Raw genomic sequence first — 22,700 nt, forward strand, 5'->3', positions numbered from 1 at the left:
GAGTGTGCGGACATTTTGGCCTGGGGATGTCGGCACTCGGAACCGCTGATTTACCCCTCCTTTCAGCCGAGAGCACAACCCTAACCCTTCCGGCCTTTTGAATGACTTATCCAAAAAAGCATCGAGGGCTCGAAATCGCAGACTGCAGGACCATGTCTTAATGGAGGAGCTTTGACCTGGAATTTCTCGGTTGCCGCGTTGAACTCCACAGGCCCGTGTAGTGACTCACGACCTGGGCCAGATTCTGATACACCACTCAAGGTGCTCAAGTCCATCGTTCCCTTTGTTTTCGTTTTTTTGTGGTGTACGTGGTAGGTGCAGACAAGGGAGGGCGCGACCCGGACGGATAAGCACCCTAGGTAGGCACCTTAATAAGGCAAAAATCATTGGGAGCCTTCGAGTTTCGACAAAGCTGCGGTGAAGCCTCCAGCCTTACTTTCCCTGGTAAGCCAGTTCCAATCACCTCTTATGCAAGGTAGGCATGGAATGTCCTGCCTTGGATTGCCGCGCTTTCCCCCGAAGGCTGAGGCTGCTGCTCCCCACCCTTTGCGCCTGCCCCAATGGTAGCTGCTCCGGGTCCTTATCAGGGAGCTGCGGGCCTACGGCGCGCGTCACTAGTACTTGCAACTGCCGTTGACAAGTTGCCACGTCGGCACGCCCTCGGTCGCAGAAACGACGCTCGATCTGCAAAGATCCTTTTACGCATCATCGAATGCATGCGGCAGCACATATACAGGAAGCACGCTCCCTGGTAACTTTGTGTGTAATCGTAACACATCCCGATCATTGGATGCAAGCCGCGATTCGGTCTCTGGGGATGCAGGTGAGGCTGCACCCATGGGTATCGAGGGTACCGAGTCTTCAATGGTGCCGTAGCGACCTATACCACGCTGTCTGGCGAAGCGATTTGTCGGGGATTTTAGGGGCCCAAGGCCTCCATTTTCATAATACGGCGCTGAACGAATTTATCTCATGCCGAACATTTACACCTCTTCAATAGCTAGAAATTGTGCTTATTATTCTTTTACCTACCCGCCAAAGAAGAGGCGCTTGATTTCAAACTCCCTTTTCCATTTTACCACCATTGTTGGTCTCTCTGTTGGCCCGTTCTTTCAATCGTGTGTTCAAACGATATTGCGAATTGATACGACCTATTCAACCAGCACCACGCCGAACATGCACAGATAAGTTCCATGTCTTACTCAAACCTATCTTGGTACTACGATCTACGGTTCTACTTGCAGAGACGATGGTAAAGGTGATATACTAAAGGTTGCAGGACCGTCAAGGTGCTCGGAATGAGCTGGGAGGATGACGACCTAGGCGTCGATGCCGAAATCAAACCCCTCATGTCAATATTTGGTGCCTTGTATCACTATGATACGAAGACTTGGAAAATACCTTCCCGACGGCCAGCCATTGAGTTGTCCAGAAAAATCGCCACTCTCATTGACAATTTCGGCAAAGAAGGAAATCTCATCATTCTATACTACGCAGGTCACGCGCGACCTAACGAGCAGGCTGGCGGGAGTCCTGTGTGGACAGCAAGGTGAAATGCCGCCGTCTTTCCGTTGTTGAGTTGGCAGACAGCTGACATGAAGATCAGACGACATCGAGAATCGCCAACTGTGCCATCATCTGTCATCCATTCTCTGCTTGCCGAAGTGGACTGCGATGTGTTATTACTGTATGACTGCTGCCACGCCATTCAAGCTGGTGAACCGTCCGCTGGAAAAGGAGCCGTCGAGACTCTTGCAGCGTGTGGCTTTGAGTCAATTGCAGCCGAGGTAGGGAGCCACTCTTTCACCAGCTCACTAGTACACGAGCTTGCACGAGCCGCCCATACGCAAGAGTGGCTCTCTGTGGTTGGACTCCACAGGAAAATCATCAACCGGCTACAAGCATGGATGCCCCGGGTCTGCTTTACCGACAACAGCTACTCGATGGTCCAGATGGACCGACAAACGGGACAGCCGATTTTCGAAACACAACGCCGGAGAACACCAATATACTGCTTTCTCTCCAAACAACCACGCACAATAATACTCACTCCTCTTCTGCCCTCAAGATTCAACCAAGAGCAGCAACCTTTCATTCTTTTAAACCCCGTCTTAGATTCCCCAAGAGTGGCAGAGAGTTCGAATATGATTGGCTCGTCGCAGCCAGGGGATGAGAGCAAGTGAGTATTAATGTCTCGGGACCCCCCACCCCCGAATTCGGAGAACACTGACAGTTGACGTATCTAATCTAAATATGAACCTGAATTAAGGCTCCCTGGATCTTCAAATCACTACCCAAAACAAAAATCAAAACGGCACTTTTGGCCGGAAATCTTCAACTCCGACCGATGGGCAGTCTACTCGACGGAGCTCGGCAACTACTGCCTCGAAATAAGCGGTTTGCAAACCGACTCAACCAGTACCAAAGCCGAGAAGATCCTGAAGGCATTCACCGAGGACGTGGGAGAGCCATCGCAAAGGTATATCTGTGACGAGATCCAGAGATTCTGCTCGCCTGCGATCTTCGAAAAACTGATAGAGGGCAAAGGGGAATTGTCATCTCAGCTGGTGGCAATTCTGGATGAAAGGTCACAGGAGGAAGAATCAGAGGCCAAGATACTGTTTCTGGGCCGGCAACAGCTTCTCGATGTGCTGTTGCGGAAAGAGGTAAGCATTCCACACTAGACCCCAACCTTGACCTCCCTGACGCTGTAATCCTTACTGACCACTGTAAAGATATCCTCCCATTCAACAAAAACGCCTGAGAGGGTTCAGAGAACGTCTCCGAGAAGACGTGTGCTGTAAGCGCTAATTAGGGCGTAACCTTGGCCGCTTCACGTTCTAACCTCCTCCAGGTATATCACAAACCTCGACCCCTGGTGCACTCTGGCAATTGCTGCCGCAGCACCCAGCAATCAGGTTCCTTTTTTGAGAGATTTTGTTTACAAGCACATTACCTTTCAACAGGGAATGGGCGTGAAGCTCAAAGTAGGTTACTCGATACCGGTTCATATCCACGCTGCACTTATATTTTTAATCGGCTGATACATTGTTGCGCGGTAGTCGTCTGGATTTCAATCGTTTCAGCTCTCATTCCACCTAACATGCTTTGCTTGGAGGGCAAATGGTATTCGCTCATTCGATGACAGGCTCGGGGCGGACAAGCGGCCGTTGAGGAATGGCAAAAACGTCAGCTACCTGTACGGGTCGGCCGTGGGGCCTGACATCTACATTTACGAGGTGCAAACATCTTGCATGGTCACAGGAATGGATAACCGATTCTGGACAGCGTACGGCTTCTTCGATACATACCACGATGGCGGAGAAAGCAAGCACGACCTCAGCTTTTACGAACCTGCCGAGGGCGAAATCAACACGGATCCATTGACCGGAGGTCGATACGCCTCGGATTCCCCAATCCGGACCGCCAGGGAGTATTTCCTGCGAGTAATGGAGTCTTGCGTCAACGATGCGAAAGATGAGTGGCTCAACGTTGGACACAGTTTGCTGAGAACTATCAAGCCATATGTTAGTGTCAAGCTTTGGACTTTCGGGCCAGCCTTCGACATGCGCCGAATCGCTAACTCGAGCAGACCAGCAACGCCATGGATGCCGACTGGGGCAAAGTCCAGAGGATATCCCACCAAGTCATTCAGCTTCTTGAAGAGCTGATGCAAGGGCTGTCCGGGACGATAACATCCTGGGAGAGATTTCAGGGGAGCGACCTGTGCTACTTTGACGTCGATCCAAACACACGTGCCACGGGCCGGACGAGCGTCATGGTCAAGAACATCGAGAACGACATCCGTGAGCTCCGCATCCTCGGAGAGACCCTCGCCAAGCAAACAAACATTTTCAAAACGTTCACGTCGGCGGTGAGTACCGGAACCGCATGAACACCAAAGGACCCCAGAGTCTAATTATCCTCACTCCTAGCTCCTAATCCTAGACAGCAACAAATCTGGAAAGAAAAACGACGTGATTATCAGGATTGTTTTCGGCCTATGCGCATTATATGGGGCAATCGGTCAAATGATGCTAGAACTCGTAGCTAGCACAATAACTCGCCATATCCCCGTCTCGGCGAGCACAGCCTGGACTGCAGTTGCGCTTGTCTTTGCCGTCGCGTATTATTTGCGCCTGTCGACAGACCAGGGCAAAAAGCTGTCGTCTTGCCTCCAAGCCATAGCTCATTATTCTGGCCTGGACCAAATCAAAAGTCAGGTTGCGGAGACTTGGCACGAGTGGCGATCGGGGACTGCGGATCGCCCAACTCGGATCTCAGAGTCGGATTCGGAACAAGCCGGGGAAGCACCCGAAAGACTGCCGTCCTAGCACCCAGGACTGACAGGTTGGATGTTTAATATGAATGTGCTCTTGGGGGCGCAAACCTTGCGGCACTAATTATGCCCAATCTCCTCATGATCACAGTCATGAATAACCACGACATCAAAACATATCAGAGGCGAGGCGGCTCTTCTTTTTCCTTCACAAGTGTAAGCTGTGCGAGCACTCAGTTGCCCAATCTGGATAGACGTGCATTTAGACTTTTTACATCTGCCAGGACAGATTGCAAGCAAACCTTGGCACGCACTGGAAAGGCAGGCGATATGGCGATTAACATTTAATTAAAATTAATTAATTGAGCCAAGACCCCGCCTTGCAAGGGCTAGACCCTTAATTAATTCGAGGCTCTATACGGGAGTAATTTCTGTCTTTGTCTCGTGGTCGGGGCATGCTCAAGTGAAGACGGCCACTTGGAACCCCGAGCCCCGACTTCACTGCTTCCAGCTCCCAGATCCGGTGCTGTGCGCTCGACATTCGCATTTGAGGCCAAATTACAACATTTGGAAGTCGGCATCAACCAAGGACTTGGAGCGTTCAGACCAACCGGATATTTAAGCACGCCCCGAGGCCCGCAGGACCAGCATACCACATATATCCTCTGCTAATGCATCCCGCTGTCAAACACCGAGGTGCGCATACCGACACGGCTGCTAAGACCGAGACGGCACCTCCCGCAGCTCCAACGCCGTCCCCCCGCCGTGAAATCGAGACTGTGCGACACACCGCAGGCCAGCTTTGGGTGGATAAACACGACCGCCGCGGTCGAAACATGAAACGGCCCACCAGCGAATCGGTAGGCTTGATAGACTGCGTCGTTAACGTATGATGCTCCCACCATTCCCGCCGGCGGACTTTCATTTTGCCAAGCCATCGATAGCAGCCCGCGATTGGTGGTGGCGCGAGTCAGCAAGCTTCCGGAACATGTATTCACGTAGCCACACCCGATTCACTGCCTCCCCTCGCGTCCGAAATCGTCAGATGCATGTAAGCTCCGCTTGTGAAGGGGCTCCGCTTGTGAAGGGGCTCTCGCCAGCTGCTGTACCATGTCCGGCTGGGACAGGAAACAAGTCTTTCCTCGCGTTACACTATGCTGGTGGTACGCCGTTGCTCTTTTAGACTGGGAAAATGACATGGACAGAATCGGTAGATTAGGCTCTAGGACAAGACTGGAGCACACGTGAACATGTCTCGCGTACGTACTTCGTACAGTATCACTACCTCAACTTCCCCGCCCATTGGAGAGAGACAGAAGCGCCGCTGCCGACCGAAGTGATGCGACTTCATGCGCGGATGGGGCCACAAGGCAGGCGCTGTCGCTGCATCTTTCGCGGACGAAATTAAGGTACAGCATCCGCTACCAAGTACGCGCAGACCACTGTCACCGTGGCTATGCCTGCCCTCCCCCCGCGTGCCGCTCCTTCCCCACGAAGCGGAGCCTCGCACGCCAGCCAAGGCAGCCGCTAGGCTCCTTCCCGGCCATGCATGAGAAGCAGAACCTGGCAGGGCAGGGACGACAGGAGAGACGTTCCGGCCTTCCCCAGGGCGCACTTACATCTTGTGGGCCAATCAGGCAGCATTGGAGACGGGCGGATTCATCTCGGGTCACAATATGCAGAATTTCTGCGCTGCAAGCACACCGGAACACCGAGGGAGAAACAATCGAACCTGGAATCAACTCACAGCCTGGGTGAATGGGACCCGATTGAAGGCGGCGACCACAGACGCCGCCCTCAATAAGAATGCTCCTTGCAGATGGGGTGAAATGGGAGCAAAAAAAAATGCCTGAACGTTGCTGTCATCGGTATTCTTCGTCTCTTTCTCCAAATTTGGCTAAACTTGTCTTGCACCTCTCCTGTGCTTCAATCTTATCCTGCTCTCACCTGCGAAATTTGCAGAATACGCTTGCGCCGTCCCCCCACGGGCCCTCGACCTCTAACCCACCCATCTAGCACCCATCCTAAGTCTAGTCAGGCTGGGAAGAATAGCAAGCACGAAAATGCCGGCCCCGAACGCAGAGCCGCCCCCGCGCCCGAGACCACCCCCGACGCGCGGCGATCGCGTCCACGAAGCCGTCTTTGTGTTCGTGCTCTGCCTCGCCCAGTTCCTGTCCCTCGCCGCCATGAACCAGACGGTCGCCCCGCTTCTGATCCTCTCCGAGTACTTTGACATCCACGACTACGGCAACCTGAGCTGGTTCTCAGCTGCCTACAGCATGACTGTCGGAACCTTCATCCTTCTAGCTGGTGAGCATTGAGCTAGGTGTGGACTATGGTCTCACACGCCCAGTTGGACCGCTCACATCTCCTGCACTTGTCTTAATTGCAACTCGTTACCTCGTGAAAAACATATTCTAACTCGCGGCCCGGAAACCCCACGCACAGGCAGGCTGGGCGACATACACGGACACAAACGCATCTTCATGCTCGGGTGGGCGTGGTTCAGCCTCTGGTCGCTGATCGCCGGGTTCTGCGGCCGGTCGCAGCTCGTATTGTTCAGTACGTTTCGGGCCTTCCAGGGCATCGGCCCGGCGCTAGTCATCCCCAACGCCATCGCCCTGATCGGCCGCACCTTTCCCATCGGGCTCAAGCGTAACCTGGCCTTTGCATGCTTCGGCGCGGCCGGCCCGACGGGCGCCGCCGTGGGTGCCGTGCTGGCGGCGCTCGTCGCCGAGACCATATCCTGGCATTGGTGCTTCTGGCTGCTGGCCATCACCTGCGCGTGTCTGGTTGTCGTGTCCAAGTTTGTTATCCCCGACCAAGAAGAGAACGTCGACGGAAACCCCGACGGAAACCCCGACGGAAACCCCGACGGCGAGCAGCCCGAATTCGACTGGCCTGGGGCAGTCACGGGCGTCGCGGGTTTGGTCTTGGTCAACTTTGCGCTCAACCAGGCGCCCATTGTCGGATGGAGCAACCCCTACATCCCGAGCCTGTTGGTGGCGGGGCTGCTGTTTCTGGGAACGTTCATGTGGGTTGAGCTCCGTGTCGCAACCCAGCCAATTATCCCCATCCGCGGACTTCAGCGCAACGCCGCCTTCACTTTGGCCTGCGTATTTGCCGGGTGGAGCAGCCACGGCATCTGGGTCTACTATTTGTACCTCTTCCTCGAGCATCTGCGCGGCCATAGCGCGCTACTTACTTCGGCCGAGACATTCCCCGTGGCCATCACGGGCCTCTTCTTCGCCTTTCTCACCGTCTGGCTGCTGCGTCGCGTGGCCGTCTCGTGGGTCATGTTCTTTGCCATGTTCTTCTTCCTGCTGGGGAGCTTGCTGATTGCCATCATGCCCCTGGAGCAGTCGTACTGGGCCAACACCTTTGTTGCAGTCCTGCTCATGCCAGGTGCCATGAACCTGTCGTTCCCGGCAGCCACGATCCTGCTGTCGACGGCGTTACCGAAGGAGAAACAGGGCATTGCGGCAAGCCTCGTCGCGACAGTCGTCAACTACAGCATCAGCTGCGGTCTCGGCCTGGCCGGATCAATCCACAAGAATTCTCTCGTCCATGCTGCAAACGTGGAAGGGTTGGATGGACCGCCATCGCCGCTGTCCGTTTCAAATCCGCATCTCATCGCGGTCCGCCTAGCCGGGCTTCGCGCTGCTTACTGGTTTGCCGTCGGGCTGGGCGGGCTAGGCATGTTGATCGCCGGGCTTTTCATCCTCGTGCAGCGATCGGAAAGGCCAGGAAAGGGGGGCTCCCAGGAGGAGCGAGAGTCGGGCTCGGCGGACAACGGAGGCTCGGCACAGGACTGGACTGGGAGCATGCCCACACCGCTCATGTCTCACGAGCTGGGCGACAAGACCAGCATAACCACCTTCTATCTCGGGGACAAGGTGATACGTGTGGCTGAGACGACGAGTCAGGGTGTCTGAATGCCTGGGGGTTTTCTCTTCTTCTTTTCTGTTCAATCATTTCGCGCAAGGATTTGGTCGAACCGTTGCATCCCTAGACGATGATCAGGTATGTCGAAGCAGCACCTTTCCCCTTGAGCATTGCCCAGTGGACATATATCAGCAGCCGAGAGGTCAATTCCAGGGTTTCTAACCTAACACCACCGTCAACAAGACCAACGAAAGGTTATGGTTGAAAACAAAAGGTTATAGTTGAAAACAAGTGAAGAGATTTCAGGTGCACTTCAGTGCACGGTTAGCAGCCCTGGTACCTTGACGAATCTATCACGATTTCAGATTCAATTGCATGCTTTCCCGACTTTAGAAACGCCAAGTGACGCCCAACTTCGTCGTCGTCGCCAGCTCAGCACAGTCAGGGAGGGGTTAATACGTTTGGTGTTTCGTGCCAAGAGGGTGTGCCAACTAGCGTCGGATGATGCGAATTGGTGATTGACGGGAGTGCGCGGGATGCGGAATGATCAGTGGTTGGTTTTCTACCAACCCGGGTCAGAAGGGGTTAGGTGCGCCTTGGCTGGAGTCGACACTGACTTGTCGCAGGAATATGTTTTATGATCGCCTTAGATCGGCCTAGCCAGCTGCGCATGATGATCGCCGGAATTCAACCACTTGGCAATACATACCATGTGCCCAACTCAGCGCATATGGTTCGTGGAGGGTGGGGTGCCGCGTTTCAAGGGCTCCCACTTCAAACCGCTGGTCTGTGTGTGCATCCCAAAACCTGCTAGCCCTTCAACCCGCCCAAGCGTATGCATTTTTTCATTAGAGATGGCTGGGTAGCCGCGCCTGTCCCCTTTCTCACTCTCGTGCAGCATTGCAGAAGGCGGACTTCTCGAAACAGGTTGAATCTCTGGCGGTCCTCGCGCTAGTTCTCGAGTGAACGGGGCAGACTAGACTTGTCTCGCAGTCCAGTCTAGGGCGCCCAGACGAACGTTGAGTCGGTGCGCAACAAATCAAGTGTGACAAGTTGCAACATGGGATTTGATGACGGCGGGGGAAAAGCAAAGCAAAAGAGGAGAGACAATCTTGGGCAAATACGACTGATGCCTTGGCGTTATGTGCCCTTCGCCGCGACTAGCTCGGCGCCAGAGTCGGTCGATCAGAACCCGGGGTCCCGGAATGGCAGATGCGCCGCGCGTCCATAATCCGGGGCCGGAACCAAAGAAAGGGGGACTTCGGCGAAGATGCACGCAACACGCTGGGCGCAACTGCCACTGCAAGGGAGTAGCAGGCCGAGCGGGAGGCTTGGGGGACTGCAAGAGTATTGGGGATACGACGACAACAGTCACGTTTGACATCGTGGCTGCAAGGACTGTCTGACCTGCTGCAGTCCTCCCCAGATATGTACAAAGCACCAGCTAGCCCCCTTCGGTCCGCCTGTGATGAGTGCGGAGGCTGGTGCAGCGCGTCCCCTCACTCGCCTCAGAGCGAGCAGGCCAAGAGGTCAATGCGGCTCGCACTCCCGGCCCGGTGAGGGCACTGAGCGATTCAGCGCCCTCATTGGCGACTCCAGCCTCGGTCGTCTGGCTGGGGAGAGTTAGCCCCCCCGTTAGCCTGCGACGTCAAGCACGCGGCCCCACCTCCCGGTCTTCTCCGCCCGTATTGTCATCTCCATATCTTCTCCATCACCCGTGTCGACAGCCGGCCTAGCTCAGTTCGACTCTGCTCAACTCTTCTGTTTTCTTGCTGTCGGCCGCAATGGTCCCGTGCAGTGGCATATGTCACGGCAGCCCTACAGCGATCAGTCCTGCCTCGAAACGCAGTTGAGGCTCCATCGCCCACTTCTGGCTGCAACATGGCGGCGACGGCGGCATTCGCCATGCGGTCAACAAATTATGCATCGGCCCGGCGCGCAGAAGACGACGGCCTCCCGCACAACGACCTCGGCCCCGAGCTGAATGCTATCTTCTGGCTCCTCACCAGCCTGTCGCTGGCTTTTGTGGGCCTGAGGATATATTGCAAATTGTCGAGGGGCCGGCGCCTCTGGTGGGACGACTACATGCTCATCGCGTCGTGGGTATGTGGCTTGGTTGCGCCCCCTTGCTATCCCGAGAATCCCGCCGACATGGCAGCTAAACGTAACAACGGATCTCGCTAGGTGTCTCGGCATCGACGACGTCGGTCTGCGTCGCGCTCGACTACGGCAAACACGGCTACGACATGCGGCCCGAGAACCTGCCAAAAATGCCGTTCGTCGCCGTCTTCGCCGGCTTCTTCTCGGTGCTCGCCGCCACCCTGAGCAAGACATCGTTCGCCCTGACGTTGCTGCGCCTGTCGGAGCGCTGGATGAGGGTGGCCATCTGGTTCATCATCGTCACCCTCAACGCCATCATGGGCACCGCCATGCTGTTCATGTGGATCAAGTGCAAACCCGTCGCCCGCATCTGGGACAAGAGCGTCGACGGGACGTGCATCTCCGAGAAGAAAATCATCTACCTGTTTCAGTGGTCCGCCGGCTACTCGGGCGCCATGGACGTCGTCCTGGCCCTCTTCCCCACTGTCATACTGTGGAAATGGACCATGTCCAAGAGAGATAAGTTTGGCGTCATAATAGCCATGAGCATGGGCATCGTGTGAGTGCTGCCCCTCGATCCACCTGCCGTGGGATGAAGCTGACATACCATTTTTCAGGGCTGGCATTGCGTCGTTTGTCAAGTGCGCAATGCTTCCGAATCTCGCCGGAGACCCAAGTAGGTCTCGTGCACAATTCCCATGACAAGAGCAAATTCTAACTGCAACTACCCGTCCAGCCGACACGGTCGCCGTGACCATCTGGGGTAGCGCAGAGGGCGCGATCACCATCATGGCCGCGTCGCTGCCCGTCCTGCGAGCCCTCATCCGGGGCAACTCGGGCGCCGGCAGCGCGACGCCCGCGAGACTATACGTTAATGACGAGCGCCGCCTCACAGCGGGCAGAAGCTCCGAGACGCTGGAAATGCCCCAGCTCTCGCCCTTCCCCAAGACCATGGAGCTGAGGAGTATCTCACCCCTGACGTTTATGAAGGCGTAGTCGACCACAACTACAATTGCCACTTGCCTGGGTCGGTCACCGCGGGCATGTTTGTCGCATTGACACTCATGTATTGGGGAGGTGTCTTGCCATGGCCGGGACCTGGTAGGCTTTATTATTTGCAGCTGGGCGAAAACCAGATGTACGTGTATATATGACGATTTCAATGACTGAGTTGGATAAATACCCGAGTGCAGATAAGAATGGAATTATTTCTTTTTCGACTCTGGCCTTTTTGATGACCCTTCTCTTGCGGATGCTTACGGGTTGCGTGCTGCCCTGCTCGTGCTGCCCTGCTGGCCGTACAAATTCGGCTGGTGTCTGATTATCTTTACAGCAGTTCTGAATAATTAGAAGCAACAAGGGTAAGGATGGCGGCGGTGCCTGCTGGATTGGGATGTGGTTCGCATGGCCTTAATGTAAAGTTTCTATGGCTTAGACAAGGAGAAAGGAAGGGTCAACGGGAAGAAAACAGATTCAGGAGCAAGATGTAACACAGTAAGTTGGAATGCGGTTCGCATGTCTATAATATGCAGCTCCCCGGGACTAAATAAGACGAAATTACGGCGAAAATGTAAGGAAAGGACACCCCAAACACCAGCCGCGCGCACAGGCGTGACGAACCTGGTTCGTACTGGACCAGCTGCAGAAGGCAGGCGCCTCAGACAAGACTGGGGGCCCCGCTTGTCGAAAGCCAATCAGACGGTGCCCGGTGCCAAGAGGGCTCTTGGCACCAGGCAAACGGAAGGACTGCCAATCAGGGGTGGCCCGGTGCCAAGAAGGGTCTTGGCACCAGGGAAATGGCCCGGCACGCTAGCAGTGCCCGGCGCCAGGCAGCTCCTTCCTGTCGGGCAAGTAAGAGCGCAGCTCTTACTGGCCCGCCATAATTAAATAAATACGATGACCGTATCCACGGTCTTAGATAGTTCTTGCTTGGTTCTTCAAGCAAGCAATACACATTCACTGCACTCATACACTTTGAGTGGCATTCCGATTTGACTGTATTACCCGTGCGATAGGAGCTTGCCCTTTGTTCTATCTTCATAATTACCAACCCCAGCATTCTGTGGAGCCCGTGCTCCCTTACAGACAGACGACCCAGTGGGCTGCAGGGTATTACAAACCACTCGACTGTTGTTGCGGGGCTTATCGGGGCACTGACAGCATGTTGTGACATTTACGACCGTGTCATAGCCGCCAAAGGGCTTGGGGCGGACATTATGAAGGTTATTGTGGAGATTCATTGGCAACAGCCGCGCTTTATCCCGTGGTGTCACGCAGCTGGACTGGTCCGCATTGGCGGTCTTGAAGATCAGGCTCTCAAGCCCCAGCTCCAAATTCCCGACATCCTTCGCGGAGTCACCGAGTACCACGCCATCCTGCATTCCCGGCTCGACTCGATTGGAAAGTTCCTCACCCGGTATGACAAGCCGGGAAAAGATGGGGATGGATTATCGCTTGTTCCAGCCTCGACCAATCCATTCCAGCAATTCAACGTAAGCACGATCTTGCAGGAGCGCCAGCGTCTCGAGAATAAGTCAGCATCATTGCAAAAAGAGACAAGCTCATTAGCAAAGTTTAGATTCTCCTTCGACCGGCCAAGACTGCGGAGGTCTTGGCGGATGCAAAGACTCAGATCTCGGAGCTGCACAATATCATTGCGGGCAACGACTCTGACATTTTGAGGAGACTGTTGATGGCGAATGCCACGGCATCCCAGGCCCCATCACCCTTGAAGGAGATAGTGAATGCTACCGTTAACAAAGACGGCAGCACCAACGTGGCCGTCAACATCGGGAAAATTCGAAACAGCCCCACGCCGCAGAACGACGACTCATTTGTGAGAATTCTCTCCGCGTGGGTTCTTGACACTGACCGTTTCGACCTCACCAGTGACCCCTTTCATCAGGTAACACGGTCCAGAGGCACGGGAACTGCATCACTAAAGGACGGGCTACCCCGTACAATACACGTGCTAGTCGAGTTGAAACGCTACTCGCCCGCATTTGTGGAGAAGGCACTGTTCCGCGCCTTTGACTTGTGTCGACTGCTGGGGAAGAGCTCCGAGGACCAAGGATTTCACACAACGAGTGCGCTCGGGATCATCAGGGAACGCGACCGCGACCGGCTTGGCATCGTCTATGTCTATCCTCCTTGGGCTGATCCAGCCTTATCCCCCATGTCACTGCTCGAAACACTCGATCGGGACAGTTCCGATGGGAGAAAGCGCCCGCTCGGCTACCGCTTTGAACTCGCAAAACGCATTGCAAGGGCGCTGTTCCGCTTTCTTAGCACCAATTAGCTGCACAAATCGTTCCGGAGCGACAACATTCTCACTTTCTGCAAGGACTCCACCGACCTGGGAAGCCACAAATTCGTCATCACCGGTTTCGACCTATCCCGCCCGGATGTCACGGATGAATTCTCGGAAAGACCACAGTCGGAATTAGGCAACGACCTTTACCGCCATCCAGAAGATATCCGTAATGCAGAGGCTGAGGGATTGTACAGGAAGGAGTACGATATATACGGCCTCGGCGTCGTTCTCATCGAAGTTGCGCTGTGGAAGCCCGTCTTGTCGCTCCTGCGCGGTGGCTCAGAGATGCCAGAGGAGTTTTACACCAGGCTGCGCAGCCCGATCCTCGATGAAGTGCGTGAATGCATGGGGGATCGTTACGCTAATGCTGTCGCTGCGTGTCTTACGGGTGTATTTGCGGTATCGGCCCCTGCCCCTTCTTTGGAGTTTATGATGGGGGTGGAATCCCACATCGTTGGCCCGCTGGAGAGATGTAGCGCTTAAGTCGGGTGCATGCGTGAAATTACCCACCGCCGCCCAAGGATACCTGCTCACGTGCGAGGACGAGGCCGAGGAGAACTGTCCGCCGAAGCAGGACTCGCGGTTTCTGCAGAATGTGGAGAGGGAGCGGGCGGTTGAGCGGTGGTCTGTTTTTGCTCAGTGCGAGCTACCGAGTGTCAGGTGTGAAGAGGAGGAAATGACTGCTAGTAGTGTGCGTGTTACTGTTCCTTGCTACCCCTTCAGATGTTTCGACTCAGGTTCAGCTACAAGCAACCCGCTGTTGGACAGCAGCGCTGGCACAAATTCAAATCAGTCAAATGTGGTGCCCTGGCTGACTGTATTTGAGGGCAAAAAGTGGTTATTTGTTTGCAGGTAGGCCGCATTTGACTGATTTGATAATATTTGCCGGCATCTTCCGCTACACCAAAAAGTAGGTAAAATGGCCCTTGGTGATGGAAAAAAAAAGCCCTAAAGCCCGAGAAACCTCATTTACATGCCCAATTCTTCAAACACATAATGAAATTGAAGGTATCGTCGCCAAGGCTATGCCTCTGTGTGCCAACGATCAGTTTCCCGTCACTGAAGACCCTTTCCGGCTCTGATGACATAGATGGAATAGACATTAAGTCCAAAGCCATCTTTGACAACCGTGGCCAACGGCCCTAACGACCAAACCACCAAGATTTTATGTCATCTACCGGCCTGACACCCTCTGTAAGGTATTCAGCCAGTTCGTCCTTCCGGTCCGGGTCGTCAGGCGGGTCGTAGTAGTTATGAGTGACAAGAATAGCGCCCGGGCCGGTACGGGGTGCCTGTGCCAGTGATGCCGGTAACGGGAGAGCTACGACGGCATACTCAGCTAGGTAGAGATCACGGTACGCCTTATATGCCTTTAAAGACTGCTCCTCTCCTAGGAACCTATCCACCCACTTCCTTTTGTGCCCAGGGTGTAATGTCATCGCCGCCCAGTAGGCTGGGCTCTCTTCCATCAATATAGCGTATTTTTTAAGCTCCTAAATAGAAAGACTAATGCTTATACGAAGAAAGGACATATAATCGTCGTTAAGATTGGTATCTGAGGGTGTGGAATTGTCGGGTAGGTCGTCGGGTAGGTCGGCGGCAAGGTTAAGGGAGGGAGGGCTGATTTCGCTAGTAGGTAAGCTCCTAGGCAGGTCGATGATCGAGCCGGCGAACCGGGAAGGCATTCGCCGGGCACGTTGCAGCCGTTGCGAGGTATACTTGGAAAAAGGCATATCGTCATCGTCGTCTTCGACCGGGGCGATTGATTCAGGCTGTTAGCTTATTACCGTAATCTCTACTTGGGTGTGTATAGGCCCGCCGGTAAAATCTGTTACCGCCTCGAGATTAGGATCTAAGTTTCGAAGGCGATCCTCAAGCCGATCGATTAGCTCTATGTTGACGAAGGTAGGGAGGGCACTCGATCAGAAGAATACGGAAATCGCTGCTTTGAAGGCAAAAAACGACTTCTTAGCTAACGAGTTGGAATCCAAAAAGCCCTATTCACGTAAAAGGGTCAAAATAGACGCCAACGACAGATTTGCTACTATTGACGAAATTGACGAAGCTCAAAAAGCTAGTCAAAAGCCTCCCAAGAAGAGATCCAAGAAGACCAAGTCCAGGCCTGCACACCTGGTCCAGGAAGCTGAAGAAATTATCGCCCGTGGGCTTGAGCAATATAGGGCGATTGACGAGGACTAGAATATGCTTTTTTCCATAGAATTTAACCTATAACGTGTGTGATAAGCGAGATGAACAGACAAGCGAGTTGAACAATTTCCACAACCTCACCACAACTACCCTCAATTACACAACCACAACACTAGGAAATAACAATAACTGAATCGGAAATAGATGAATCAGACGATTCTGCAGCCTCCTTGCACGTACGTGCATTATGGCCAGGCTTGCCGCATACGCCACAGCATCGAATCTTCGTACGAGACCCCCCTGCACCACCACCATTTTGTCGTGTTTCCTGGACCAACTGCCCACCCACAGCCTTCTGATCCAGTAGATCCTGTGCCTCTTGTACAGTAAGTGATCCTCCAAGCCGAACACGTGTTTTCTTGGCTCTCCGTCGCTTACTAAGCCCCTCATTGGCCTTCCGAAGTGCTGAGACCTCTGTACGCAAAAGAGCCACCTCGTGCATCATAGCCATCGTACCTTTAGCTAATCGATCCACAGCAGTCAACATTGGTGTTGGAGAGCTGCCCTGATGGTTGGAAATTCGAGTTTTGATGAACGCTGACTGTGAGGCAGCCTCTCTCGGGTTTTGTGGCGTTTGGGAGACCCAAGGTAGCGATGTAGTTGGGCTTGTAGCTGGGGGTGTTGGAGTCCGAATACGCACATCCAGCTTGGATATCACCCTCTCTGGATCGTACGGCACAAGGCCGGCTCCAGCAAACCCCCCCTGGATATTCCTTTCCGTAACCGAAGCAAAAAACGCCTCTCTAAACCCACAAAGAAACTCCAGCTTGCTAATATGTGTGATGTTCATCCGCATCAGCTGCTCAATCTGACAGCCGTACGCCTTCTTCAACGGCCCAAAGCAACCAACATCCAATGGCTGAAGTAGGTGTGAAGAGTGCGGAGGCATACAGAGTGTGATGATGTTGTGCTCCCGGCAGTAAGTCTCGAATTCTTCGGAGTGGTGGCTATCGTGGCCGTCGAGAATTAACAGTCGGTATATTCCCTTCGTACGAGATGCTGTGTGGAAATCGAAGTGCCGAATCCAATCCATGCCTTTCTCATTAGTAGTCCAGCCATTGTCGGTTGTTGCGATACGCCAGGTACCCGGAAGGTTGCACTCTTGATACCAGTTAGCAAGGTGATATTGCCCAGCTAAGATAATGAATGGTGGGATAGTCCAGCCTAGAGCATTCACTCCTTGGATGACTGTAGCCCACTCTCGATTACCAGGCTGGGCTTGCTTAGCCCTACCACGGCCATCAGAGGTAGTAACTACCATAGCGGGGATGATAATGCCCATCATAAAGCCGGTCTCGTCGAAATTGTACAAATCTTCGTCAAGGATACCGTACTTGGCCTTCGTGTTGTGCACAAGCGCAAACCACTCGCGAATAACTTTTGGATCTTCGCATTTGGCCCTCTGGTAGTCGTATTTACGCGTAAAACGCGTCCGAAGTTCTGGCTGGCGCTTGACGAAGTTGTGAGCCCAGCGTGTACCGACAGAGGGCGCGTCGCGTTCGCGTAGCAATCGATTGGCCATATCTTCTACGTACGAAAGCCGGGGATGAAATGCGCGCGCACATAGCTCAATGATGTACTGAACAATCGTTTTCTCTTCCAAATCCGTAAGCTTACGCGAATTGGCTGGAGTATCACGTCGTGCAGGTTTGCCGTCGCGTCGGTTGCGTATAGTATTTACCGTGACTTGATATGTTGTTGCTGCAGCTCGAATACTGAGTTTTGGGTCGTTTTGAATAGCCCTGAGGGCCAAATTCACCCTAGCTTCGTATGAAGGAAGAGACATTTGAGTTTGTTGAGGAATTTGGTGTTTTGTAGAGAGGAGGCGCGTCGCGTCAAAAGTGTTCAACTCGCTTGTCTGTTCATCTCGCTTATCACACACGTTAATTAAGTATTTTGACGATTCTTATGGTAGGCCGTGATGATGTTAGGGGATTGCAAAGGGGGGCGATTGCATAAGTGGGTCGCCCTGTCTAAGGCATAGTTACTGCAGATGGATGCCTCTCGCACCAAGGGAAAATTTTGTCACTCACTCTGTGTGCCCACGTTTTTTTTTTTTTTTTGGGGGGGGGGGGGGGGGGGGGGGTGGGGGGGGGTGTCATGGCTCGGTTTGGGCCCACCGGTATGGTTGGATGGGCCAGCCAGGCGAGGAGTCGATTAGAGGCGCCACACTCCGCAGCTCATCTGTTGCCTAACACGGGGCCTTCAAATGATCAGCCATCCAATCTCCTCAGCCATGACCCATGCAGAATTCCGAGAGGCGTTGAGGCCATTTTTGAGGTCTAACCGAGACGTCATTGCCCACCGATCCCGAGCGAATTGAGGCTTTTTCTGAGGTTGAATCCGAGGTGGTCCTGCGGGGCGCAGTGGTCCAGCATCAAATCTGCCTGCAGGCTGAGGCTAGTTTTCTGAGCCAATCAGCTAAAGCCAAGGCGGTCGGCGTTGTCCGGCAGGTCGCGCCCCAAGTGTTACCAGCAGCCCTGAGGCTCTGTGGTTGCCTTATAGCTCTTCCGGCACCCGTTTCAGGCAGGTACTAATATAGGTAATGGCCCGGGACTTGGGCTGAACGTTCTTTTCCGCCACAGATCTTCTCATCTATCTGAATCCAAAAATCCCGCAGTGGCATCGGGCATTCAGCTTACCAGCATGCAATCGCCAGGGGGTTTTTGCACTCGCCAAGTGGCAGATATGCCTGGAGAACGAGCATTTCCAAACATCTATAAGCTTGTCACAGCGGCTAAATCAGCAGTGAATGCTGGAAATGCCTTCGTTCCCAACACTTCCCGGCCCAGCCGGTACGCGTCTACTATCGACGTACTACAATTATACGATGGAAAACGACAGCTAGGAACAATACACGATCTCAACGCTTCCAACTTGGCGACCAAGCTGGATCCGGGTGCCAGTGCATGCATCTTTATTGTTGAGCGTGTGGACGAGGAGTTTATGGACTTCTTGGTGACTCGATACCCCAATTCGTCGGAGAAACAACTGGCACAATTCCTGGAGGAATACCTCGACAGCCCGCCTTGGTACAACTTCCATGGGATAGATCGTCACGTGCCACGTTTGTCGTCACGAACTTGTCGAGATTCGCAGTACGTCAACATTGAGGTTGTCGGGGCTCGCGAATTTACTCGTCCAGTCCGGTTGGAGGATGACAGGGTTCGGTCAAAGACGGGCTCATGGTGGGATATCTACGACAGGCGAGCGGGAGGCATTGAACCTATACAGCGGCGGCGAAAAGAAGGAAATAGCACAGACTTTTCTCCCGTTGCCCTGGTCCGCCATCACTTCGCCGCTTGGTTTGATATTGACGCGCAAGGTGCCTGGAAGACTGGTAATGCTCAGCTTCCTTGTGTCACTCTATCTCTGCTGGGAAATTACTCGCTAACTCTCCCCTTACCATCTAGGAGTCGTATTAGTTGACCCCCCATTCGATGTCGATGATAGACACCCACCGCTTCAGAACCAGACAACTAAGCCGCTCTTGAAATTTGCTCGAGATGTGCTGGCGCGCAACACACACCAGAACTTCTCTTATCGGTCTCTAATTACCGCCATGTGTGAGCAAAACGAGGATCTACTCATTACGACAGGAGTCCCACAGCCACTAATTGTCCTTCGAAGCATGTTCGACATCATCGTTTCGGAATGGGTCTGCGCGACGACATATTTCATCAGGGACCTAAACAGCATTGAGTGGATTCTGGAAAATCGCAACGGAAATCGTTGGCAAACCCCTGACGACCTCGAGCACGCTCTGCGAAGCCTATTCACCATACGGCGCCGCATCGCGAAATACAAGAGTCTTGTGAAAGAGCAGGTTGCGACCTGTAATCTACTCGCTCTTAAAAGCCCATGGTCGTTGTTGCCACCGCAGCCAGCTGGGAATCAAGCTTCACAACGGCTCGACAACGTCTCGGAAGCCATCCAGATGGATCTAGGGCAGGCTCTCGAGCTCATTTCGCAAACCATCGAGCGCAACGATCAGGGCGTTCAGCTTTTGACGTCACTGCTCGCCATTATGGAGAGCCAGCTCAGCCTCAAGGAGGCAGAGCGCACTATGTCGCAGAACAAGATTCTTCTCATCCTTACATCGGTCGCTACCTTCTGCCTCCCTATCAGCACGGCTGCCTCTGTCCTTAACATGCAAGGGGACTGGGCCCCGAGCAACAAAGAGTGGGCCAACTTTTGGAAAATATGTATTCCCATCTCCTGTGTCTCTGTTCTAGTAGTCATCCTCCTGCGCTTCTACAAGGATATTTCTCGTATATTATACAGGGGTTTCGCGAGGATGACGCCGCCTGAGAAAGTGACTGTATCTCAGTTATCCCTTCCGTAAATAGTCTTATTAAGAGAGAGTTTCGTGCAAAGAAATTATGTAGAGTATGCATTTCTAATATAAAAACCTCAGCAGAAGAACACAATCATACACTACTGATATAACGGAAGCAGCGCTCTAGACTAGAACATGGGATGATGGATGGCATTAATGGATGACGTCTACAAAGCCCACCTTCACCTCCTTTACTAGCAGTCCACCCAAGCTGCGGACATGGTCCCGGCGGAGGAACGACACCAGAACGCTATGCTTTATCAGGGCTACTTACACCGACGCCTAGCTCTCCACACTACTCTGCTGCGTGTCTCCGCCTTAGGCTCGCCTTTCCACAAGGTGGCACTTCTAGCAGCTGTCTCGGAGGCTGGCTTATACACAATCGAGAGCCATGGCGTGCACCTTGGGAATTACCCCGACCTCCGCTTACCCCGCCTTCTCTCTTCTCTGACATCCGCTTACTCTGCCTTCTCTCTTCTTCGCATCTCGACTCGAACCTCTCGTCAAGCAATCTCCTGCGATTCGCAGCTTCACAGGCCAAGCTCCGGAAGGGACCCCAAAAAGCCCCCGTATCTACCGCCAGAAGCATTCGGTTCGTGCTCTAATACCCCAAATCAATTGTTGAGAATTTTCTCACTCAAGACCTGCCTTCCTACCTAGCACCCGAACAATCGACCGTGGCGCTCTGCAATACCTGCTCAAACATTAAGCTCGCAGAGATTGCAGCCTCGAAGCTCCTAGACTGGAGCATACAGCTCAATCAGCCGCTGGAACCATTTGATCACACCTTGATAGCGGAAGGAGGCTACAATCACTGGGAAGATGCCCGGGCTCTTGAGTCATCTAGAATCCGCCCCTTTTCTGATCTTCTGGCGAATATGGAATGCTGGAGTCAACTACTAGTCTGGCGGTTAGGATTCTTATCTCTAGGACTCAAAGCGGCCGAAAATGAGTGTATACAGGAGTCAAAAATGGCGCTCTGGAAGTGCACCGAATTAAAATACGGCATTCCACTGCACACCGCCTGCCTTGCCGCCTTCAACCAGTCTGGAGATGCTTATGCAATCTACAGGTGTGCACGTGCGGGGCATGTTAATTGTTGACATGCGCGATTGAGGCTATTCCCGCATCAGACGGCCTGGTTGGCTAGAGGGCTAATAAGCAAGACATAGTTACTACCTCAACTACCGAAGCCGAGCTCCTGGCCCTAGTGCAAGCCACGAAAGAAGGCTTATTTATAAACCAATTGCTTGCGGGACTATCTATTCGACTAGATCAACACTACATATACCACTATTCTATGTGACAACAAGCAAACCATTCGACTGGTGACTGCGGAGATAGCCACCTTACAGACCACACTACGGCATGCGGATATTCACAACCATTAGCTTCGACAGAAGGTTGGCCGTGGAGCAATAAAAGTCGATTACACACCTTCCCACAGTATAACTGCCGACGGCTTGACCAAAGCCCTGAGTTTTCCACTCCAACGATTCCTCCAGAAAATAGGGGTTACAGAGCCTATGGGGTAAAAAGTCCAGAGCCAACCTTCTGCTGGAATATTCTGGTTCTAGTGATAACTTATGGAGTCGTTCTAGCATATTATCAAAGATGGAGAATGTCGGTAAATACCATTAAGTGAATAATGCCATTAAATGGACTATATTATCAAATTGAGTATATCATTATGTCCGGAAGTGGATCTTAAACAAGCGGCCCTCGTGAAGGCAGAGCTCCCAAATGTAGTATCTAATTTTCTTGGAAAAGCGTACGGGTTCTTATAGCTACCGAGTTTGCTTTCGGATATGTGACGGTACCGATATTTCAGGGACTTGAAGCTGGTAGGAGAGTGTTGTCCATGTGGAAGGTGGTAACCCGGCAGGCGCTAGAGTTAAGTGCAAGGTAAGCACTTATCTCTCTTCCGGCCTGGGGGTGGTCTGTCAGTAGAATTTGAAGGAGCGATGAAGGAGCGAGGAAGGACGTTGGGCAGACATGTCTCGTCTTGCTCTTGTCCTCTCTCTCTCCTCTCTTCTTTTGCTTGCTTCTTCGCCGAACGAATGAAGTCAGCTGCCCGTCATTTTTGTTGTCGTTTCAAGCTGTAAATATGTCGTCAACTTGCACCCCCACCTCCACCGAAACCTCGCCGCTCTCCCCGGATCACTCAAGCTTCGGCTCTTTTGTTGCTACGGCAATTACCTCCGCTATTGCCCTCCTGGCCTTAATATGGACGATTGTTGGGTATATATGGCCTCCTAAAGGCTCAGAGGGACCGCAGGGCCCCCCGGGACCCGAAGGACCCCAAGGACCCCTAGGAGAAAATGGCAACCCCGTCCTCGCCGACTGTATTGCTGGCCTCACCGCAGCCCTCCCTGGACTCACTGAGTCCAACACCTCCCTCGCCGCCCAACTCCAAGCCTTCGCCGCCCTCAGACAGGAGAACGGTATGTTTTCAGTCATTTCTACCCATATAGCACCCACCTCAGCTCCCTCAGGATAGAGCAACGATAGCTTTTACATACTCGGGGCGGGTTCGCCTAAAAACCGCATCTTCCGCTTACAGTCTTTACAAGAGA

The 22,700-nt window shown here is 53.4% G+C and overlaps 5 protein-coding genes across 5 annotated transcripts; all 5 read left to right on the top strand.

Moving 5' to 3' along the window:
* Nucleotides 1-1,195: 1,195 nt before the first annotated feature.
* Nucleotides 1,196-3,876, top strand: B0T26DRAFT_794513 (uncharacterized protein). The gene is made up of 6 exons (XM_060446892.1): nucleotides 1,196-1,549; nucleotides 1,607-2,179; nucleotides 2,270-2,666; nucleotides 2,736-2,800; nucleotides 2,855-2,987; nucleotides 3,063-3,876. Exons 1-6 carry the CDS (start codon nucleotides 1,299-1,301, stop codon nucleotides 3,669-3,671), a joined length of 2,028 nt encoding a protein of 675 aa, XP_060290812.1. The 5' UTR covers nucleotides 1,196-1,298; the 3' UTR covers nucleotides 3,672-3,876.
* A 2,472-nt stretch (nucleotides 3,877-6,348) lies between these two features.
* On the top strand, nucleotides 6,349-7,992 carry B0T26DRAFT_625561 (major facilitator superfamily; the record flags this gene model as incomplete). Its single annotated transcript, XM_060436170.1, has 2 exons — nucleotides 6,349-6,589; nucleotides 6,728-7,992. Coding segments are annotated over 2 exons (1,506 nt in total), but the record flags the coding sequence as incomplete, so codon positions are not given.
* A 2,077-nt stretch (nucleotides 7,993-10,069) lies between these two features.
* B0T26DRAFT_657548 (uncharacterized protein) lies at nucleotides 10,070-11,260 on the top strand (the record flags this gene model as incomplete). The annotated part of the gene is made up of 4 exons (XM_060438794.1): nucleotides 10,070-10,271; nucleotides 10,349-10,823; nucleotides 10,882-10,949; nucleotides 11,001-11,260. 4 exons carry the CDS (start codon nucleotides 10,070-10,072, stop codon nucleotides 11,258-11,260), a joined length of 1,005 nt encoding a protein of 334 aa, XP_060290814.1.
* A 1,220-nt stretch (nucleotides 11,261-12,480) lies between these two features.
* Nucleotides 12,481-15,776, top strand: B0T26DRAFT_757452 (uncharacterized protein; the record flags this gene model as incomplete). Its single annotated transcript, XM_060446248.1, has 5 exons — nucleotides 12,481-12,756; nucleotides 12,843-13,403; nucleotides 13,563-13,910; nucleotides 14,119-14,201; nucleotides 15,590-15,776. 5 exons carry the CDS (start codon nucleotides 12,481-12,483, stop codon nucleotides 15,774-15,776), a joined length of 1,455 nt encoding a protein of 484 aa, XP_060290815.1.
* Nucleotides 15,777-18,301: 2,525 nt separating this feature from the next.
* On the top strand, nucleotides 18,302-20,248 carry B0T26DRAFT_733418 (uncharacterized protein). Its single transcript, XM_060443148.1, has 2 exons — nucleotides 18,302-19,125; nucleotides 19,199-20,248. Exons 1-2 carry the CDS (start codon nucleotides 18,432-18,434, stop codon nucleotides 20,128-20,130), a joined length of 1,626 nt encoding a protein of 541 aa, XP_060290816.1. The 5' UTR covers nucleotides 18,302-18,431; the 3' UTR covers nucleotides 20,131-20,248.
* Nucleotides 20,249-22,700: the final 2,452 nt, after the last annotated feature.

Source organism: Lasiosphaeria miniovina, assembly GCF_030549165.1.
Source record: "Lasiosphaeria miniovina strain SMH2392-1A chromosome Unknown B0T26scaffold_8, whole genome shotgun sequence".
In the NCBI taxonomy this organism is placed as follows: Eukaryota; Fungi; Ascomycota; class Sordariomycetes; order Sordariales; family Lasiosphaeriaceae; genus Lasiosphaeria; species Lasiosphaeria miniovina.